Source organism: Podarcis vaucheri (assembly GCF_965113315.1).
Source record: "Podarcis vaucheri genome assembly, chromosome: 8".
NCBI lineage: Eukaryota > Metazoa > Chordata > Lepidosauria > Squamata > Lacertidae > Podarcis > Podarcis vaucheri.
The window spans coordinates 68,814,182-68,830,325 of NC_138766.1; the positions used below are offsets into that span (position 1 = coordinate 68,814,182).

Consider the following 16,144-nt stretch of genomic DNA (forward strand, 5'->3'; position numbering starts at 1 on the left):
CGCTGGTGCTTTTGCCGCGCTCGACATGGCGAGCCGCCGGGTACGCTTACGCTCTACGACACACGGCCGTCAAGCGTATTTGTCGCAAAGTGCCTTCCTCGCCTTCCCCCGTTGCCTAGGTTACTCGTTTTCGCAGGAAAATACGGCGCTGGCAGAGGAGGGCGTTAACCAATTCGCGAGGCTGAAGAGGATTAACTGCCGAGAGTCATAAAGATAAAAACATAGAGTGACTCACTCCAACACAGATTTGGAACTTAGGGTATATTTTTCTCCTTTTCTTCCCCGCTCAGAGCTACCCATAGAAGACAACGGGCAGAGCCAGGATATTAGCGTAAGTTGTGACTGGGGTGCGGGGAGTGTCTTAGGGCGGCCCTGCCTTGTGGCCCATCGTTCAAACTGCTGATCCGATGGTGGCGCTGAGGTTTAATGTGGATTTACAGGCAACTCCTTTCCCTGCCAAACGCCCCTTATTAGCCTAGCCTCTCCCACCTGTGGCCTCCCGGGTTAAATTCTAGAGTTGCCACCCGGTCTGGCAGTTTCTAGGGTTCCACCCGGTGCTGAAATGACTTCAAAAGCAATCCATTGCGATCCATTGTCGTCTAACTGAATGGGGCTCCTCTGAAATTTGTCACATTCTCCCCCCCCCCCGCAATAAATAAGATCCGAGTTGGAAAGAGAAAGAGCTCCTGCTCTCTTTTGCTTTAGCAGAACGCGCCCTGCCTGTAAAAAAAAAAAAAGCTCTAAAATCCTGTATTTTCTCCATTGCTTTTTATGAGCAGCTTTAAAAAAAAGCATCACGAAAAACTCGGAAGTTGCAAAGCACGTGCGGCTCTAGCTATTCTAAGTCTACTCCGAAGAAAGGGGCCAGCTGAGCGGTCGCGTGCGAAGAAGGCGGGGCCAGGCCAGCCCCTTACTCCTCTTACTGGCGGGGGTGGAGGCGCGGAGGGACTGGACGGTGGCCTGTGGGGAGCAATTTATGTTGCGGAAGCGCGCTTTGGCGAAGCGGGTGAGGCGAAGAAGAGCCGTTTCTGGGCTTTCGCTTGGAGGGCTGGAAGAAGGAGAGGAATCGCTACCCTGAAACCTGCCTGGGGAGGGAAGCTTTGAGGCAGGTGGCTCCCCTTGTTTTCTGATAGCGCTTTTGCCTGTGTACTTTTAAAAAGTAACCCTCTCCCCCCCCCCCAAAAAAAGAGAAAAGGCTAAGACTAATTTGCAACGGTGCTCAGCTTTTATTGTTGTTGTTTTCAAGAGACTGAACAATAGGTTGCAGTGTGAACTTTGGGAAACCAACAGCCCACTTTTGTCAAAAGCACCTTGGGTACCATTCTGTGATTCTGTGCCAGTGGTTCCCAACGCTTTTTTGGCCATGCCCGCCTAAGCATCTTTAAAATCCTGATGCGCCCCCCCCTCCCTCTTGACATATAATTCACGTGAGCTGTTCACATGGAGGAAGCCTAAAAGACCACGAACTGTTAATAACTCATTCTCGAATTGCTCCCCCCTTAAAAATCAAATTCCCCCCCATAAAAATCAAATTGCCCCCTGTGGGGTATGTGCCCCAAGTTGGGAACTATGGTTCTGTACCAGGTTGCTGACATCCTGAATCTGGAGCAGCTACCTTAGTCTGTTTTTGCTGACAGTTATAGCATAAGATGGAGGAGTTGTGGCTTTCTGTAAAACCGCTTTCAGGGGTTTGTTTTTTCTTCTACACTCAAGGGGCCTATAAATTCTGTGAAATAAAATAAAATAGCAAAGCTCTCCAGTGCCATAGCTCAGGGGTAAGAGCATCTGCTTGCCTGCAGAAGGCCCCTCCAGCATCTCCAGATAGTATGTCCCCTAGCCTAGTTCCCATCCCCAGCTGTACCTATTCTTCTCATTTTATTTATGTCCTACCTTTCCTCCAAGGAGTTCAAGGTGGCATACATAGTTCTGTCCTATTCTCCACACAAGAACCCTGTGAGGTAAGTTAGAGTGAGTGAATGGCCCAAGGTTACCCAGTGAGCTTCATGAGGATTCCAGGTCCTAGTCCAATACTCTAACCACTACACCACACTGGCTCATTTGCCCTCCAGATGTTTTGACCAACTGTGCTGGCTTGAACTTTTGAGCATAGATGTGCAAAATAGGGTTGGACTGGCTGGGCCTAAGCCCCTGTGACCAAAACAGTCACATGCTGCTTCCCATTTGCTTTCTTCCCCTTTCCTCTGTTGTTTCCTGCTGACCAAATTTAGAATATGTTTCCTGTAGCTGTGTGAAAAGTAGAGGTGGTACCTAACTGCGACCAGTGGGTTGAGTGCAGGGATCATTTACTTAGGAAGCTTAACAAATAAATGTGTTTTCCATGTTCTTGGAGATACCTGCACCACAGCATACCCACTCCTCCCAAACAAAGGAAAATTCCCACAACACTTAACAGGTACACACAGACCATGCTCAAAGCATGGAAAACAGAAATAGGCAAACTATCCCAAACCCCATCCCCACTAATTCCCCTGGCATACCACCCATTATTCCACCACACAGCACAAAACCTCTGGTTAAAAATCAGCAAACCAAAGGCTTATATCACCTAATAGACTTCTATAAAAATAACAAACCTTTGACAACACAAGAAATACAGGACAGACTAGAAGACACCCAAATGCCCTGGTTAGCACAACACCAATTACATCCCCTCTTAAACAACCCAGCAGTAAAATCAGCAGCAACTAGGCCCCTGACAACCTTCAAAAAGCTCCTCCTAACAAGAAAGGGACACAGTAAAAGGATGGTATCCGCAATATACAAAATATTACTCAAAAATCCCACGAACCCCCTAGACGCAATCAAAAAACAATGGGAGGATAACATAGGCGATGAGATTAACCCCTCTGAATGGACCAAAATGTGGTCTAAACCCCCCCCTTTAAATCCATATAAATGAAAAGAAAAGAACTCACTCTGAAACTCACCCTCAGATGGTACTTAACACCAAGAAAACTAGCGCTAATACACCCAGGAACCTCACCAAAATGCTGGAGAGGGTCACCTCCACAGGCACATACCTCCACATGTGGTGGGAGTGCCCCCAAATCCAACTATTCTGGACAACAGCCATACAAGAAATATGTTAAATAACTAAGCAAGTATTAGAAATCACCCCAGAATTAGCCCTACTAAACAATAATGCTCATGTGCAACCCACCCACCCCACGCACACTCCTCCTCTCTCCAATGACAATGGGTAGATCAGTGCCAGTTTTTTTATGTTGTTGTTGTTTAGTCGTGTCCGACTCTTTATGACCCCATGGACCAGAGCACGCCAGGCACTCCTGTCTTCCACTGCCTCCCGCAGTTTGGTCAAACTCATGCTGGAAGCTTCGAGAACACTGTCCAACCATCTCGTTCTCTGTCGTCCCCTTCTCCTTGTGCCCTCCATCTTTCCCAACATCAGGGTCTTTTCCAGGGAGTCTTCTCTTCTCATGAGGTGGCCAAAGTATTGGAGCCTCAGCTTCACGATCTGTCCTTCCAGTGAGGACTCGGGGCTGATTTCCTTAAGAATGGATAGGTTTGATCTTCTTGCAGTCCATGGGACTCTCAAGAGTCTCCTCCAGCACCATAATTCAAAAACATCAATTCTTCGGCGATCAGCCTTCTTTATGGTTCAGCTCTCACTTCCATACATCACTACTGGGAAAACCATGGCTTTAACTATATGGACCTTTGTTGGCAAGTTTTTTTTATACTGGGAGTAAATTGCAGTCTCTTGGGAGTTGGACGTGCCTGTTCTATAACATTATGCTTTACCATATATATATATATATATATTCCAGCAGAAAGTATTGGAATATTCTGTATTAAAAAAGAAAAATAGCCCCACCATTAAAAATATGGAACTGTGTTATTACAGGGTGAGTACATTCTGTTCAACAGTTTTTTAGCATCTCAAAACACATGCACAGTTCACATTATAAACACTTTGTAAACTCAGTGTTTAGAACCCATTCCATATGCCACTTAATCCAGAGAATCTTTCTAGAATGACACCTGAGAAAGAAGCAGGTGGCTCTTAGTTACTTTGATCAGGTGCTCTGGCTGCTTTACGTGCTTAATGGAGAAAGAAGCATTAATCCTCCTAAATCTAATTAGGGTTTCTCTGAGAAGAAACTGAATACTGAAAAGGCAATGTATTATTTTTTGAGGGGCTGTGACATGTTGCAAAGAAGCTTGAAATCAATTCAATTCATTTTTCTATAAAAAGGGCCCTCTTGAGGGTTGAGATGCAACTAAATGAACAAAAAAGTGTAAGTTTGCTCTTGTCTGTGCTATGGCTTTGCATGCTTGGGGAAATGTTGCAAATCGGAATTGCTTCCAGATTCTGACGGTCCACGGCATAAAACTCACAAGCCACTTCACTCCCTCTGCATCATATCTCTTCAGATCTTAAGGTGCAAGGGTGATAATGTGCTTACTTGGCTATCAAAGGTAATGTGGCCACAGTTACTAATTCTGTGCTTTCATTTCCATAGCAGGCTAGAGGTCGTTGAGAAAATGGGATATGATATTGATCGCTTCGTAGGTTACGTGAATGAAGGTCTCCTGTGCTGCATCTGCCGAGATGTGTTGGAAGATCCCTTGCAGGCTCCTTGTGAACATGCTTTCTGCACTTCCTGCATACATGGGTGGCTTGTTCATCACAGCAACTGCCCAGAAGATCGTCAGCCGCTTGATCTGTCTGTCCTTCGACCACTTTACAGGTGCGTAATTATTTCTGAGTCCAATTTGCCGCTATCATGAAATCTAATCCTACACTAGTAGATTGAGCAAATGTGCAAATGTAAGGCTGAGGGATGGAGCATCCTGTTTGATTGGTTTTCCTTACTAAAGTTACTACCCCATATGTCATGCAAATTAATGAAATTGACTAGGCTAAGTAAGCCTAGATTTGGTCTATTTCACTCTGAAGAGAAAATGTTCCTACAAGGAAAGCGATGTACAGTGGTACCTCCAGTTGTACACAGGATCCGTTCTGGAGCTCTGGTCGGATCCTGAGGAATTCGCAACCAGAGGTGTCTGTTCTGCGCACGGCGCAGTAGAGCGCTTCTGCGCATGCGCGCGCAGCAAAACTCAGAAAAATACTTCCGGGTTTACCACGTTTGCGTCCAGAAGGATACGCAACCAGAGGTGTGCATATCCAGAGGTACCACTGTATAAGAAAAGAGTGAGGCAGCAAGATGTGCTGCAGACACATTAACTCCTTGGGGGTTCACTGTGTAGCCTTTTCCAAATTGGAATAAAGAGAGAACTCCTTTTATAGAAATACAGGATAGACAAGAATGTTCTGTCCCACAGGATCCAGTGCCAAGTTCCAGTTATCAAAAATATCTCTATATTGTCCTCTTCTCGTACGTGGAAACAATCCTAATACATAGGTCCAGAGTAAGTAGCAAAGTCCAGATTGCTTGCATCACAAAGTTTCGGCTTGATTTGAATTCACACCTCTGATTGCACTCCTTTTAACCTTGCTGCTTTGCACAAAAGAAACACACACACACACAATTTCTGCTAGGACAGAAATGTGCAGTTACTAGGAAAATTCTTTGCTTGACCAATCTTCTTTTCTCAAGGTTGGAGCAAATAATAATAATAATAATAATAATTTATTATTTATACCCCGCCCATCTGGCTGGGTTTCCCCAGGCACTCTGGTCGGCTTCCAACAAAACACCAAAATACAATAACCTATTAAACATTAAAAGCTTCCCCAAACAGGGCTGCCTTCAGATGTCTTCTAAAAGTTTGGTAGTTATTTTTCTCTTTGACATCTGGTGGGAGGGCATTCCACAGGACAGGTGCCACTACCGAGAAGGCCCTCTGCCTGGTTCCCTGTAGCTTGGCTTCTCGTAGCGAGGGAACCGCCAGAAGGCCCTCGGTGCTGGACCTCAGTGTCCGGGCAGAACGATGGAGGTGGAGACGCTCCTTCAGGTATACTGGACCGAGGCCGTTTAGGGATTTAAAGGTCAGCACCAACACTTTGAACTGCTTAAAGCTTCATTAACCTACTAACAGCTAAGGTTTTAAAAACACAACTTTTGAAAAACAAAAGGATATGACAGCATAATTGGTAATACCCACGATACATGTTTTTAAAGTATTGTATGTAATAAAGAATGAACACTCTTAAACATAATGTTTAAGAATCTTAAACATAAATGTCACAAACAAGTGTTGACTTACTCTGTTGCCAAATAACACAAGTTGGCCAAGGTGCTTCTACTTCATTAGGGTTGCCAACTTTCTGAAAACGTGCATTTTAATTCTGACAGGGGGGTGTTGCCTTCCAGGGGCAACATTCCAGTGGTGAGCAGGGCCAGTGGGGGGTATAGCAGGGAAGAAATCCTGACAGCCAGGTAGGTCTGAAGGCTCACATTTGGTGATCAGACCTGTGATTTCCCACCCCTGCCTTAAAGCAATGGCTGATCATAGTCTTAGGTTTTGAGGAAAGGATGTTATGGTTAATGGCTCACAGTGGCCAGGGGATGTCTTTCTATGGGATCTAATTGTTAGAAGATGGCTTCTTGATACAGATATTTCTCCAGAACGTTAGGAGTAAGGAGGGCGACACCACAGCCAAGCTGAAGTGGGTGGCCAGTGTAATGTATGGAAGTTAGTGCAGCAGTTTTAGGGGATAGACAGGCAGAAGGTGTAGTGTGGAAGCTCTTAACATCAAGGCTAGAAATGCCTTGTGGTGCAAGTTGCCTTTCTGGGGATCTGCTGTTTACCTTCGCCTGTGCTCTGCCTGTATACTTGCAATTAAACCAAATATTACACAGTCATGGTTAGTCTGCCATGTGGCCTCATTCAAAGAAAACTGAATCAGTTAGCACTGACTCTGGAATGTCTTACCACTTGGAGAACTGGGGAGCATATGTTATATCTTAGCAAGCAGTATTGCAAGAATAAAAATAATTAACTTCTGTACCCAGATACATGAAGAACGATCTCAATCGACTTCAGATTCACTGCAGGAACAGAGAGTGTGGCTGTGAAATGGTGTGTTCACTGGAATCCATTGACCGACATGAACGCGAATGTGAATGCAGCCGGGTCCCCTGTTCAAATAGCGGTAGGTAGAATGCAGAGATGGTTATCTTGCAAACAGATGGTAGATCTCTGTTTTCACCTGAATTCAGTCCCCCAGTTCTGGAATGTAGGCTAAAGGGAATTCAGAGTTAGTGGCTATTGCAGAGTGGGCCTTCTCAGTTTCTTTGCCTGTGTGAACACCCCTTCCTGTTCCATTTCTACCTGTTGCCAACACTAGCCAAAGCAAAGTATGGATTCAGTGTTGGTGTTTGGGGAACTGAAAGGCAGTTGATGTGCCAGTGCCCCCTTGGAGAATCCTTGTACCTGCGCACAGTAGGAAACACTAACCTAGATTCCTAAAGAGTGGTGGTGCTGCTGTTGTTAGCATCCTTCTGTCTTGAGAGACAATGGAGTGCACCTCTAGGGGTAAGTCAAACTGCTGGAGAATCACAGGGGCTGCAGAAACCACTAGCTTGTCACTGCTGCCTTCCATATTGTTTTTGCTGCATTAGCAGCACTGAAGTGACCTCTCTGGAGCACAGTCTATCGTTGTCTCCATGTCAGAAGATTATGGGGAAAATGAAATAATTCTCTCTCTCTCTGGTGCACTTCCTCCAATCTTCTGCTTTCCAATCAGGTTGCCCAGCTCGGGTTGAAAGACGTAACCTAGACAGCCACTTGGCAGTGTGCGAATACAGGAGCCGCGAGTGCCCCAAAGGTTGTGGGTATGCCATCCTCAGTGCTGATGATGCGCAACATAACTGTGTGGCAGAGCTGAGAACGGAACTAGAACTGCTCAGGTAAAGCTATTCCCCTTACCTTGGCTGCTCATGGATTGACTTGGCCTTCTAGATGTTTGGCGACTACAACTCCCATCATCCCTGACCACTGGTCATGTTAGCTAGGGATGATGGGAGTTGTGGTCCCAAAACATCTGGAGGGCCAAGTTTGGCCATGCCTAAAGCATGAACTGACACCTAAATATTTTGCCCATCTCTCTAAAACATACACAAGGGGACTGTTCTTCAATACTGCTGCAATTTCCTAGGTGCTCAGGAAACCAGTTTGGTAACTTGGCAAATTGCTTCTATTGCCATCACCATCTCTTCCTCCTATCTTCCCACCCGAGTTACACCTGGTATTCTATCATCCTGATTTGATTGAAATAAAAGATTTGTTGACATCTTTTTTGTGTAACATAAGCTTGTGCGCTGCTTGGTGGTAACCTGAAACCTATGTTAATCATAAATGAAAAGCTTTTTTGCCAGTACTAGCTTATGGGAAATGCCCCTGTGAATGAAGCTGGGGCTGTTAAAATGAGATGTTTATCTTGGGCCGAAGGAAGATGCACATATTGCATAAAACAGATGGAAGATTTAAAAAAAACAGATCTTGTTTGTGACTTACAGAATTATTAGCGCAAAACTGATGGATTAAACACTACTTCCTGTTAATTAGTGGCCCTGTATAATGGTAAGTCCTGATCTAAAACAAACCATCTCTTTTTGTGAATGATCAATTTCCTGGTGCACACTGATCAGCTGCACCAGCTGCCCTCCTCCCAAGCGGAAACAAATCAGCATATTAACTTAGCTTACATGTGAACAGGTGCATGTTGTTTGTTTCAGTCCAAGCAATCCTTTTCAAAATTAAAGCAGGATGAACAGTAAGATAAGACAATGGCAGGAGGGATTGCCACAGTCTTTTCCCCCAGACATTCGCCCCCCCTTTAAAAATAATAATTGCCAAGCACATAAAACTGAATGTGCGTACGTTTCAAGTTTCCTCTGTATTCAGATTAAAGACAGATAGGCTGATTAACAAAATGTGTTTTGTTTTTTAAGGTCAGAGATGATCTGCCGGATGGAAGAGGCAAAACATGAGATGGAATCTCGACTAGATTCTCAAAGGAAGCATATGGTGCAAAAGGAGAGTCTTTTGCAAAATCAGATTGAAGAGCTAAAGGTAAACAAATTGTATTGCCATTAGCTACGAGGTCATCTCCCTCCCTTAAAATGTTGCCTCTGGTGAACTGGTATTTCTGACAGCTTTAATCTATGCTGTACTCTTTTTCAGTTTCCAGAAGGTAGCCACAGTCCTCAAGCACCTGACAGCTACCTTCCCCAGCCTTGTGTTGTCCAGGTGATTTGGACTACAATTCCCATCATCACTCACTGGCCAAGCCAGGTGGGACTGATGGGAGTTGAAGTCCAACAACAGCTGGGGAGCATCAAATTGGGGAGGTCTCACCTACAGCATCTATTTTAGAACCAATGGTTTCAGCAGCAGGTATTTTAACTACAATTCACATAAGCAAGGAAGCATTGCTATTGGTGACTGGCAAACCTCCTCCAGTCCCATTAATATTATATTAATTTGGAGATGGACCATTAATAAAAATCAGACTACTTCCAAGTTGGCCTAGAAGAGCTTTCCCTACCACACATCCCCCACCTGCCGAGTTCTCTTTCCCCAAATTTACTGGGATGACAGGGAGAGCACAATCATTGAAATAGCCCTCAGGATGCCCATGCACATTTTGCTTCACCCTAAACTCTGGGTACAGAAGCATTTGGGTCTGGGCCCAAGTCATTACAGGACAATGCAGCCTCTTTCCCTTGCCTTAGAGAGTGGGCAGAAACAGATCTGTTTTGCTGCAGTCTGGATACCTGAAAGGGGCAGATCCATGAAATCTAGGCTCTGTTATCTGTATGCTACCCTCAGGTCCTTGGAGGAAGGGGAAGAAACAATGTAATACAGTGGTACTTCGGGTTACATACGCTTCAGGTTACATACGCTTCAGGTTAGACTCCGCTAACCCAGAAATAGTGCTTCAGGTTAAGAACTCTGCTTCAGGATAAGAACAGAAATCATGCTCTGGCAGCGCAGCGGTAGCAGGAGGCCCCATTAGCTAAAGTGGTGCTTCAGGTTAAGAACAGTTTCAGGTTAAGAACGGACCTCCGGAACGAATTAAGCACTTAACCCGAGGTACTACTGTAGATAGGAAATTGTGAGCATCTAACAGTTAACAGGCAGTCCCAATGCAACACTTGAAAAACTCTCTTACGCTTTTCAGAGCCAGATGTCCAGGATGTCGTCTGACATACGTACCCTGCTGGCAACAGAGAGGCAGCATCACCAAGAACTGGAGCAGGCACAGCTTGAAAAGCTAGAATTACTGGAGTTAGTGAAGACTCTCCAGGAAGACTGTCGGTTGACTAGGGATGGAAGCAAGAAAGCAACACATGTTCGACCTCTGACCCGGCTGGAAAGCATGAAGTGAAAGCCATAGGTGGCTGTTATTTAAGATTGGATTACTGTAGTCTGGTTTATGTGGTGTTTCCTTTTGCTGGATCTGGCAACTGACCATTAGTGCAGAATGCTGCAGTCCACCTGCTTGCTGACAGCAATGAGATTCTGTCAGCAGATATCACCTGCTCAGAGATCTGCACCAATTGCAGGTTTGTTACCGGACCAACTTCAAGCTGTTAGCATTAGTATATAAAGCCCTTAACAGTTAGAAACAGCTTACTTCAGGAATTGCCTTACCCCGTATATTTCTATTCAGTCAATTCAGTCCGCAGCACTGGCACTATTACAGGTGCACCACACTTGTAAAAAATAGATCTTTTTGCATGGCAGCACCCACACTTGGAACTCCACGCCTATTGACATCAGGCAAGCACCTTCACTGCACTTTTTCCAGTGTCTGCTAAAACATTTTTGTTCAGGCAAGTTTTTCCAGACATGAAGAAGTTAACATTTTGGTCTGTTTTCAGCTTAGCTGTTTATTTCAATTATTTTTGAGTTATTAAATTCCTGTCTTGTGGTTTTATTATTTTTTAGTTTTACTCTTAGGAATAATAATAATAATAATAATAATAATAATAATAATAATAAGGTATGACAACAGGGAGAGAACAAAGTTCTGTGTACTCAGGAGAAGAAACAAAAAAGAAGCAAATAGAAAAATGAAGGAATCTAATGAAACTTGGCTTAAGCCAGGAGAGCCAAGGAGGAACGTACTGCTGCATCAGGCAGGGAAAAAACCTGAGGGAAATGCACCAACTTCCCACAAACCTTTGCTCCTGCTTGTGTCAGTTGACAAGAGATGACCCATACCATTGGCTATGGTGTCCTACGAAATGAATTGACCTAATAAAACTAATATAACATGTGCGTGTTGTGTGTGGGTGAATGTATATATAGAAGTGAAAGCTTACAGATTATGTATTCTTGAAGTTAAGGACTCAGGTATTTGGTAAGAGTGCACACTATACGCAGAGATGGAAAATACATGCAAAGGAAAACAACTGCTTCTCAGGCAGCTACATGCATGGCTCCACTATTAAACATTTTCATAGAAGCAAGTAGAAGTCACAGGTGACTTCTCCATCTTGAGTGACTGTTGATTTTAATCATTTTTGAACTAATGCTTTTAAATACCTGTTTTAAAAAATTGTTTTACTTTATATTTTTGTCGACAGCTTAGAGGTGGTTGTTTTACGATCAAGTGGGATATAAACTGTTAAATAAAACACTGTTGCTTTGGAATGGCTGTTGCTACTTACCCCAAATGAAGGCTATGTTGCAAGACTGTTAAAACCAAATCTAAACTTGTACTTCTGGCGTAAGTGCCATAAAAGCATAGGCAACTATAAATACACACACACTAACACAAAAAAACAGTTTTATTGAAATCTCAGATCTTGTATCAAACAAAATGGGATTTTTTTTTCCAAACCAAAAAAAAAAAGTCTCTTTTCTGCCCCCCAATACCAGTAAGTCTAGCGTTGGTCCTCAAGCACTTAAGCAATTGGCCATCATCTTGAAAGGTTCACAGTCAGAATGTTCTCAATGGTGTGTTTATCGAGTAAAAGAGCGGACGTGACGTCCTCTTCCGCTGCCTCCGCCAACAAACTTTCCTCTTGAGCCACCACTACTGCCGCTATTTGTGCTTGCCCAAGATGGCCCAATTCCACCACGGCCTCTGGAAGCACGATCACGAGGACTGGGCCGGTAGCCTTAAAAAAGAGAGAGAGATAACTGGTAACAGTACAGTGATGATTCCTACTGGGATATAAATAAGGGCCAAATTATGCATTGAAACTATACTGAGGCCTCTAAAAACAGCCTCCAACCTATGATATTAATACAGAACAACTCAATATACATTTAACCAGCACTGTATAGAAATCTGTGCCATCATAATGGCCAGGTTTTTTGCCTACTATACAACAGACACCGAGGCAAACTTATTAATACTAGAATCCTAAGCACACCTAGTTTCACTTAAGCTTCATTAATTAAGGCTTACTACTGAGCAAGCCACATTATGGTGGGATGACCATCTGTCGTGGACACTTTAGCTGAGATTCCTGCATAGAAGACCCTCAGGTTCCCTTCCATCTCTGATTCTATTATAAAATCAGGCTAGAAATATGTGATATATTTAATCTTGCTAAGACTGCAGATCATAGATCAAAATGAACAGCACAACCTTTTGGTATTCATCACCATACATGTACACTACAATGCAATACAGTGGTACCTCGGGTTAAGTACTTAATTCGTTCCGGAGGGCCGCACTTAACCTGAAACTGTTCTTAACCTGAAGCACCACTTTAGCTAATGGGGCTTGCTGCTGCTGCGCCGCCGGAGCACAATTTCTGTTCTCATCCTGAAGCAAAGTTCTTAACCTGAAGCACTATTTCTGGGTTAGCAGAGTCAGTAACCTGAAGCGTATGTAACCCGAGGTACCACTGTAGTTTCAACCATCGGCAAGTAAAACATGAAAATTATCCTTCAGTGGATCAACCCCAGAATCAAAAGCCCATGCAAAGGAGATCAGGTCATTAGCTCATGAAGGGACATCAGCAGCCTGAAACTCTCCCCCCACCCCCCAAAAAATCTATATTTTGAACTGTTTATTTAGCTTTCATTTTAGTGTTTTAAATTGTAAGCTATGCTTGGCAAACAAAGTACATAAATGCAATAAAACAGGAACAGGGAAACTGTGGGCCTCTAAATATTGCTACAACTCCCATCATTGTTGACCCAACTTTTTAAAGTGACATTTTTGTCTGAGGATCCAGTCTCTTTTGAGTTTGCATTTAGCCATTTTATTATTTTGACTTAATTTTGTAAGGTGTCTTTTGGCGCTTTATGTAAAACAGAAAGGGAGGAGATAAGCGCCATAAATCAAAACTGAAGAAAAATACCACTGGTTGAACTGATTGTGCATTTAATTTCAACGAAATATTGTGAGGGGAGGGAAACCACAAACCTGCTGAACTTAGCGGCCTTAGAGGTGGAAGTGGGCCCCTGTTGAAGTTGCTTTGGCCGCCTCTGCTTTCATTGTAGGTGCCTCGCGGAGAACTCTGTGCACTCCAGCTTGATCCTCTAGCTCCTTCACGGCGACTGTAATTTCCTAAATGAAAAAGCACAACAACTAAGCCATTTGTGAATTGCCTTTGTTTCTAAATATTCAACTCCACAATCTGAGTTGAAAGGCTTCATGCATGCTGGATGGAAGGTAGCACCTAGCTTGGCCAGGCAGCCAAATTACGGGACGCTAATTTGGGAGGCCCAAGTTCTCAATTTATCATGGACACACTGAGCAGTCTTGAACAAGCCATTCCTTCTACCTCTCAATTCCCCATCTGTAAAATGGGGACAGCAACAGGTCTGTTTGGAGAATCGAAGAACGTCAAACTTTTTTTTACAACATCTCAGTTTGTAGGGGGCTGCGGCTAGAAGGCCAAAGCCTGAGATTGCATCCTTTGTGGACAAAGTTTACTGCAAAGATGGTACTGATAACGCCAAGGTTGCAGATTCAATCCCTGTAAAGGACAGCTGCATATTCCTGTATTGCAAGGGGTTGGACTAGATGATTCTCAAGATCCCTTTCAACTCTACAATTCCATGACTCTAAACCCCCCAAAAGAGAGCTGCAATGATGACTAGTAGCAGAAGTGCTACAACTAACTTCGCTTTAAGAAACACGCTGAATGAGTGGAACCTCAAATCTGTCCTCCAGAAGGCACAAAGCTCACATATTTCAGGCGAACCAGAAAACCTACCTTTCGAAGCAGGTGGCGTGAAGAATCTATTTGGACTGTGAAAGGCTCCTCGCCCTCCTCGATTCCCTGAGAACCCACCCCGTGAAGAGATCTTCTGTGAAACTTTAGGCAGTCTCTTGGGAGGCTGTATCCCATCTGGTGGAACCACTTCCTTGCTCTCGGCAGCCACAAAGTCGTCAACGTGCATAGAGGGCGGCCTGCTTGTGTTCTGCTTCCTCTGACGGAAGATATCGTGGGGCCGAATGCCTTGGCCAAATGCTCCCCTGCCTCTTCCTCTCGGAGGAGGGACAATATGGGCCCTCTTGGCAGGTTCGATGTATTCAGACTTTCCACTGTTAAGGCCAGAAGTTTCGCATGTTAAATTCATCAACAAGAGGTATTTTGTTTAGCAGGACATAGGTATTAACGTATACAGGAGAATGTGAACCTTTTCCAATTCTTCACAAGCTAGAAGAACCATACCGACGTGCCGTTTGCAAATACGTCTCTTTCTCCTATCCTTTCTAAGCCCTTATCCTGTCTCTCAATATTCATCTGCATTAGTGTTAGTTGTTCAGTCAAATTTTTTAGTGGCAATTAATCCAAACGGCATGGTGGTTGCTGGAGCTTGAACCAATGATAGGCACAGCCAAAGACAAAAATGTTCTGGATTAAATAATTTGGAATAAAGACATCCCCGCTTCAATTTTCAATTTTTGAATTTTCAGATTCGAGGTAGCTGGATTAGATTTGACAGAGTTACTCTCATATTAGTATACAGAGGATGTTTTTAGTACAGCATGACTCTTCTGGAAATTAAAAGTAATTCCTTTGTGAATTACCTCTCTTTCTGATCTGGTTCACATGTAAGGCTAAGCCGAACTATGGCTTAGTGCTGGTATCTTCAACTTTTTCAAACCCAGCACGCATTTTGCACCCAAACATGCACTTGGGGACACATTTCTTAATTATTCACCATGTATTTATCTGCATGGTGGCAATGCACCTGTTGCAATCCACCTTGGAACAGGTCATATGACCTACTAGTAGGTTCTGACCCACCAGCTGAAGACCAGTGGCTTAGTGCAATCGCACAAGTGTCAGACCTGAGAAAGAAAAGATCGCAGCCAATATGCACCTCCCCTTGTCCTGCTGCAAGCAAAGCCATGGTTGGGCTAGTTTCTTCTCCAAACCCAGGTTTGTGGTTTGTCTGGAGCTAGACAAACCAAGAAACCGGGTTCAGACAACATGCTGAGCCAAATCACATCACAGCAGCAGAAAGAAGAGGACCTCAGAGGCCATAACCTCCTCTCTGGAAAACCAACATTAAGCTAAGGTATAGTTTGGCATGGTGTTCCATGCTAACCCACTCTCTCCCATATACATATACGGCAGAAGCCTAACAGTTTATTCTCAGGCAGCTGGGAGGGAAACTATTCTTTTCCCCAAGGCATACCAACCATGAAAGAAGTTAAAAACAAATTTTTCTTAAATACAATTCTGCCCCTTCCAATTGCTCTGAAACTACATAGGAATGAGGATAGACCACTTAAAAATGCATGAGTAAAAAGGAAAAAAGGAAAGGAAGTAACTGTGATGGGACAGGGAAAGGGGGCAATTTCAAGAGGTTCAAGGACCCCATGTGGCACCTGAGCTGAAGGTTGCCCATTTGTGACTTAAGAATTTAGTTTTAATGCCCTCATCCCTTGGCTCCAGGAGTTAAGTTACTTAAGTCTCTTTGTAGGATGAAGGCAGGCTTCTGAGAAGAAGAGATCCCTTCCTTTATGTGTACCACCTTATTATATGGCAAAATACACAGAAAGGTGTTGCATTCTAAGGTTCCTATCACAGTCAATTTTCTTGTTTTTGCTCGGGCACACCTGTCTGCAGCATTTTAGAGGATGTAAGACGCTTCTTCCAACCCAGGCTCTTTTAAATTTCTTCTGGGTAGAACTAGATTCTGCCTTTTATAACCCATGTTAGTTCTATCGTTCACAGGAACCATTCCTCCTCCACTCCCTTCC

General features: G+C 43.9%; 2 protein-coding genes across 8 annotated transcripts in view; one reads left to right on the forward strand and one right to left on the reverse strand.

Annotated features, from left to right (window-relative positions):
• The first annotated feature begins 256 nt into the window (after window positions 1–256).
• Window positions 257–11,237, forward strand: LOC309538315 (RING finger protein 151-like). Of its 6 annotated transcripts, none has more exons than XM_082233682.1 (6): window positions 257–331; window positions 4,506–4,733; window positions 6,963–7,102; window positions 7,697–7,859; window positions 8,904–9,024; window positions 10,136–11,237. In XM_082233682.1, exons 2-6 carry the CDS (start codon window positions 4,528–4,530, stop codon window positions 10,340–10,342), a joined length of 837 nt encoding a protein of 278 aa, XP_082089808.1. In that variant the 5' UTR covers window positions 257–331; window positions 4,506–4,527; the 3' UTR covers window positions 10,343–11,237. The 6 variants fall into 6 exon arrangements, with proteins under 6 accessions (XP_082089808.1, XP_082089807.1, XP_082089806.1 ...); XM_082233681.1 differs by lacking the exon at window positions 257–331 and adding an exon at window positions 910–1,006; XM_082233680.1 differs by lacking the exon at window positions 257–331 and adding an exon at window positions 957–1,109.
• Window positions 11,238–11,732: 495 nt separating this feature from the next.
• Window positions 11,733–16,144, reverse strand: part of VIRMA (vir like m6A methyltransferase associated) — a 29,137-nt gene continuing 24,725 nt past the window's right edge. For both annotated transcript variants that reach the window (XM_082233637.1, XM_082233636.1), the window contains exons 22-24: window positions 14,142–14,473; window positions 13,346–13,489; window positions 11,733–12,083 (exon numbers count right to left, since the gene is read on the reverse strand). In XM_082233637.1, coding sequence (XP_082089763.1) covers window positions 11,926–12,083; window positions 13,346–13,489; window positions 14,142–14,473 — 634 coding nt within the window. In that variant the 3' untranslated portion in view covers window positions 11,733–11,925. The remainder of the gene's footprint in view (window positions 12,084–13,345; window positions 13,490–14,141; window positions 14,474–16,144) is intronic.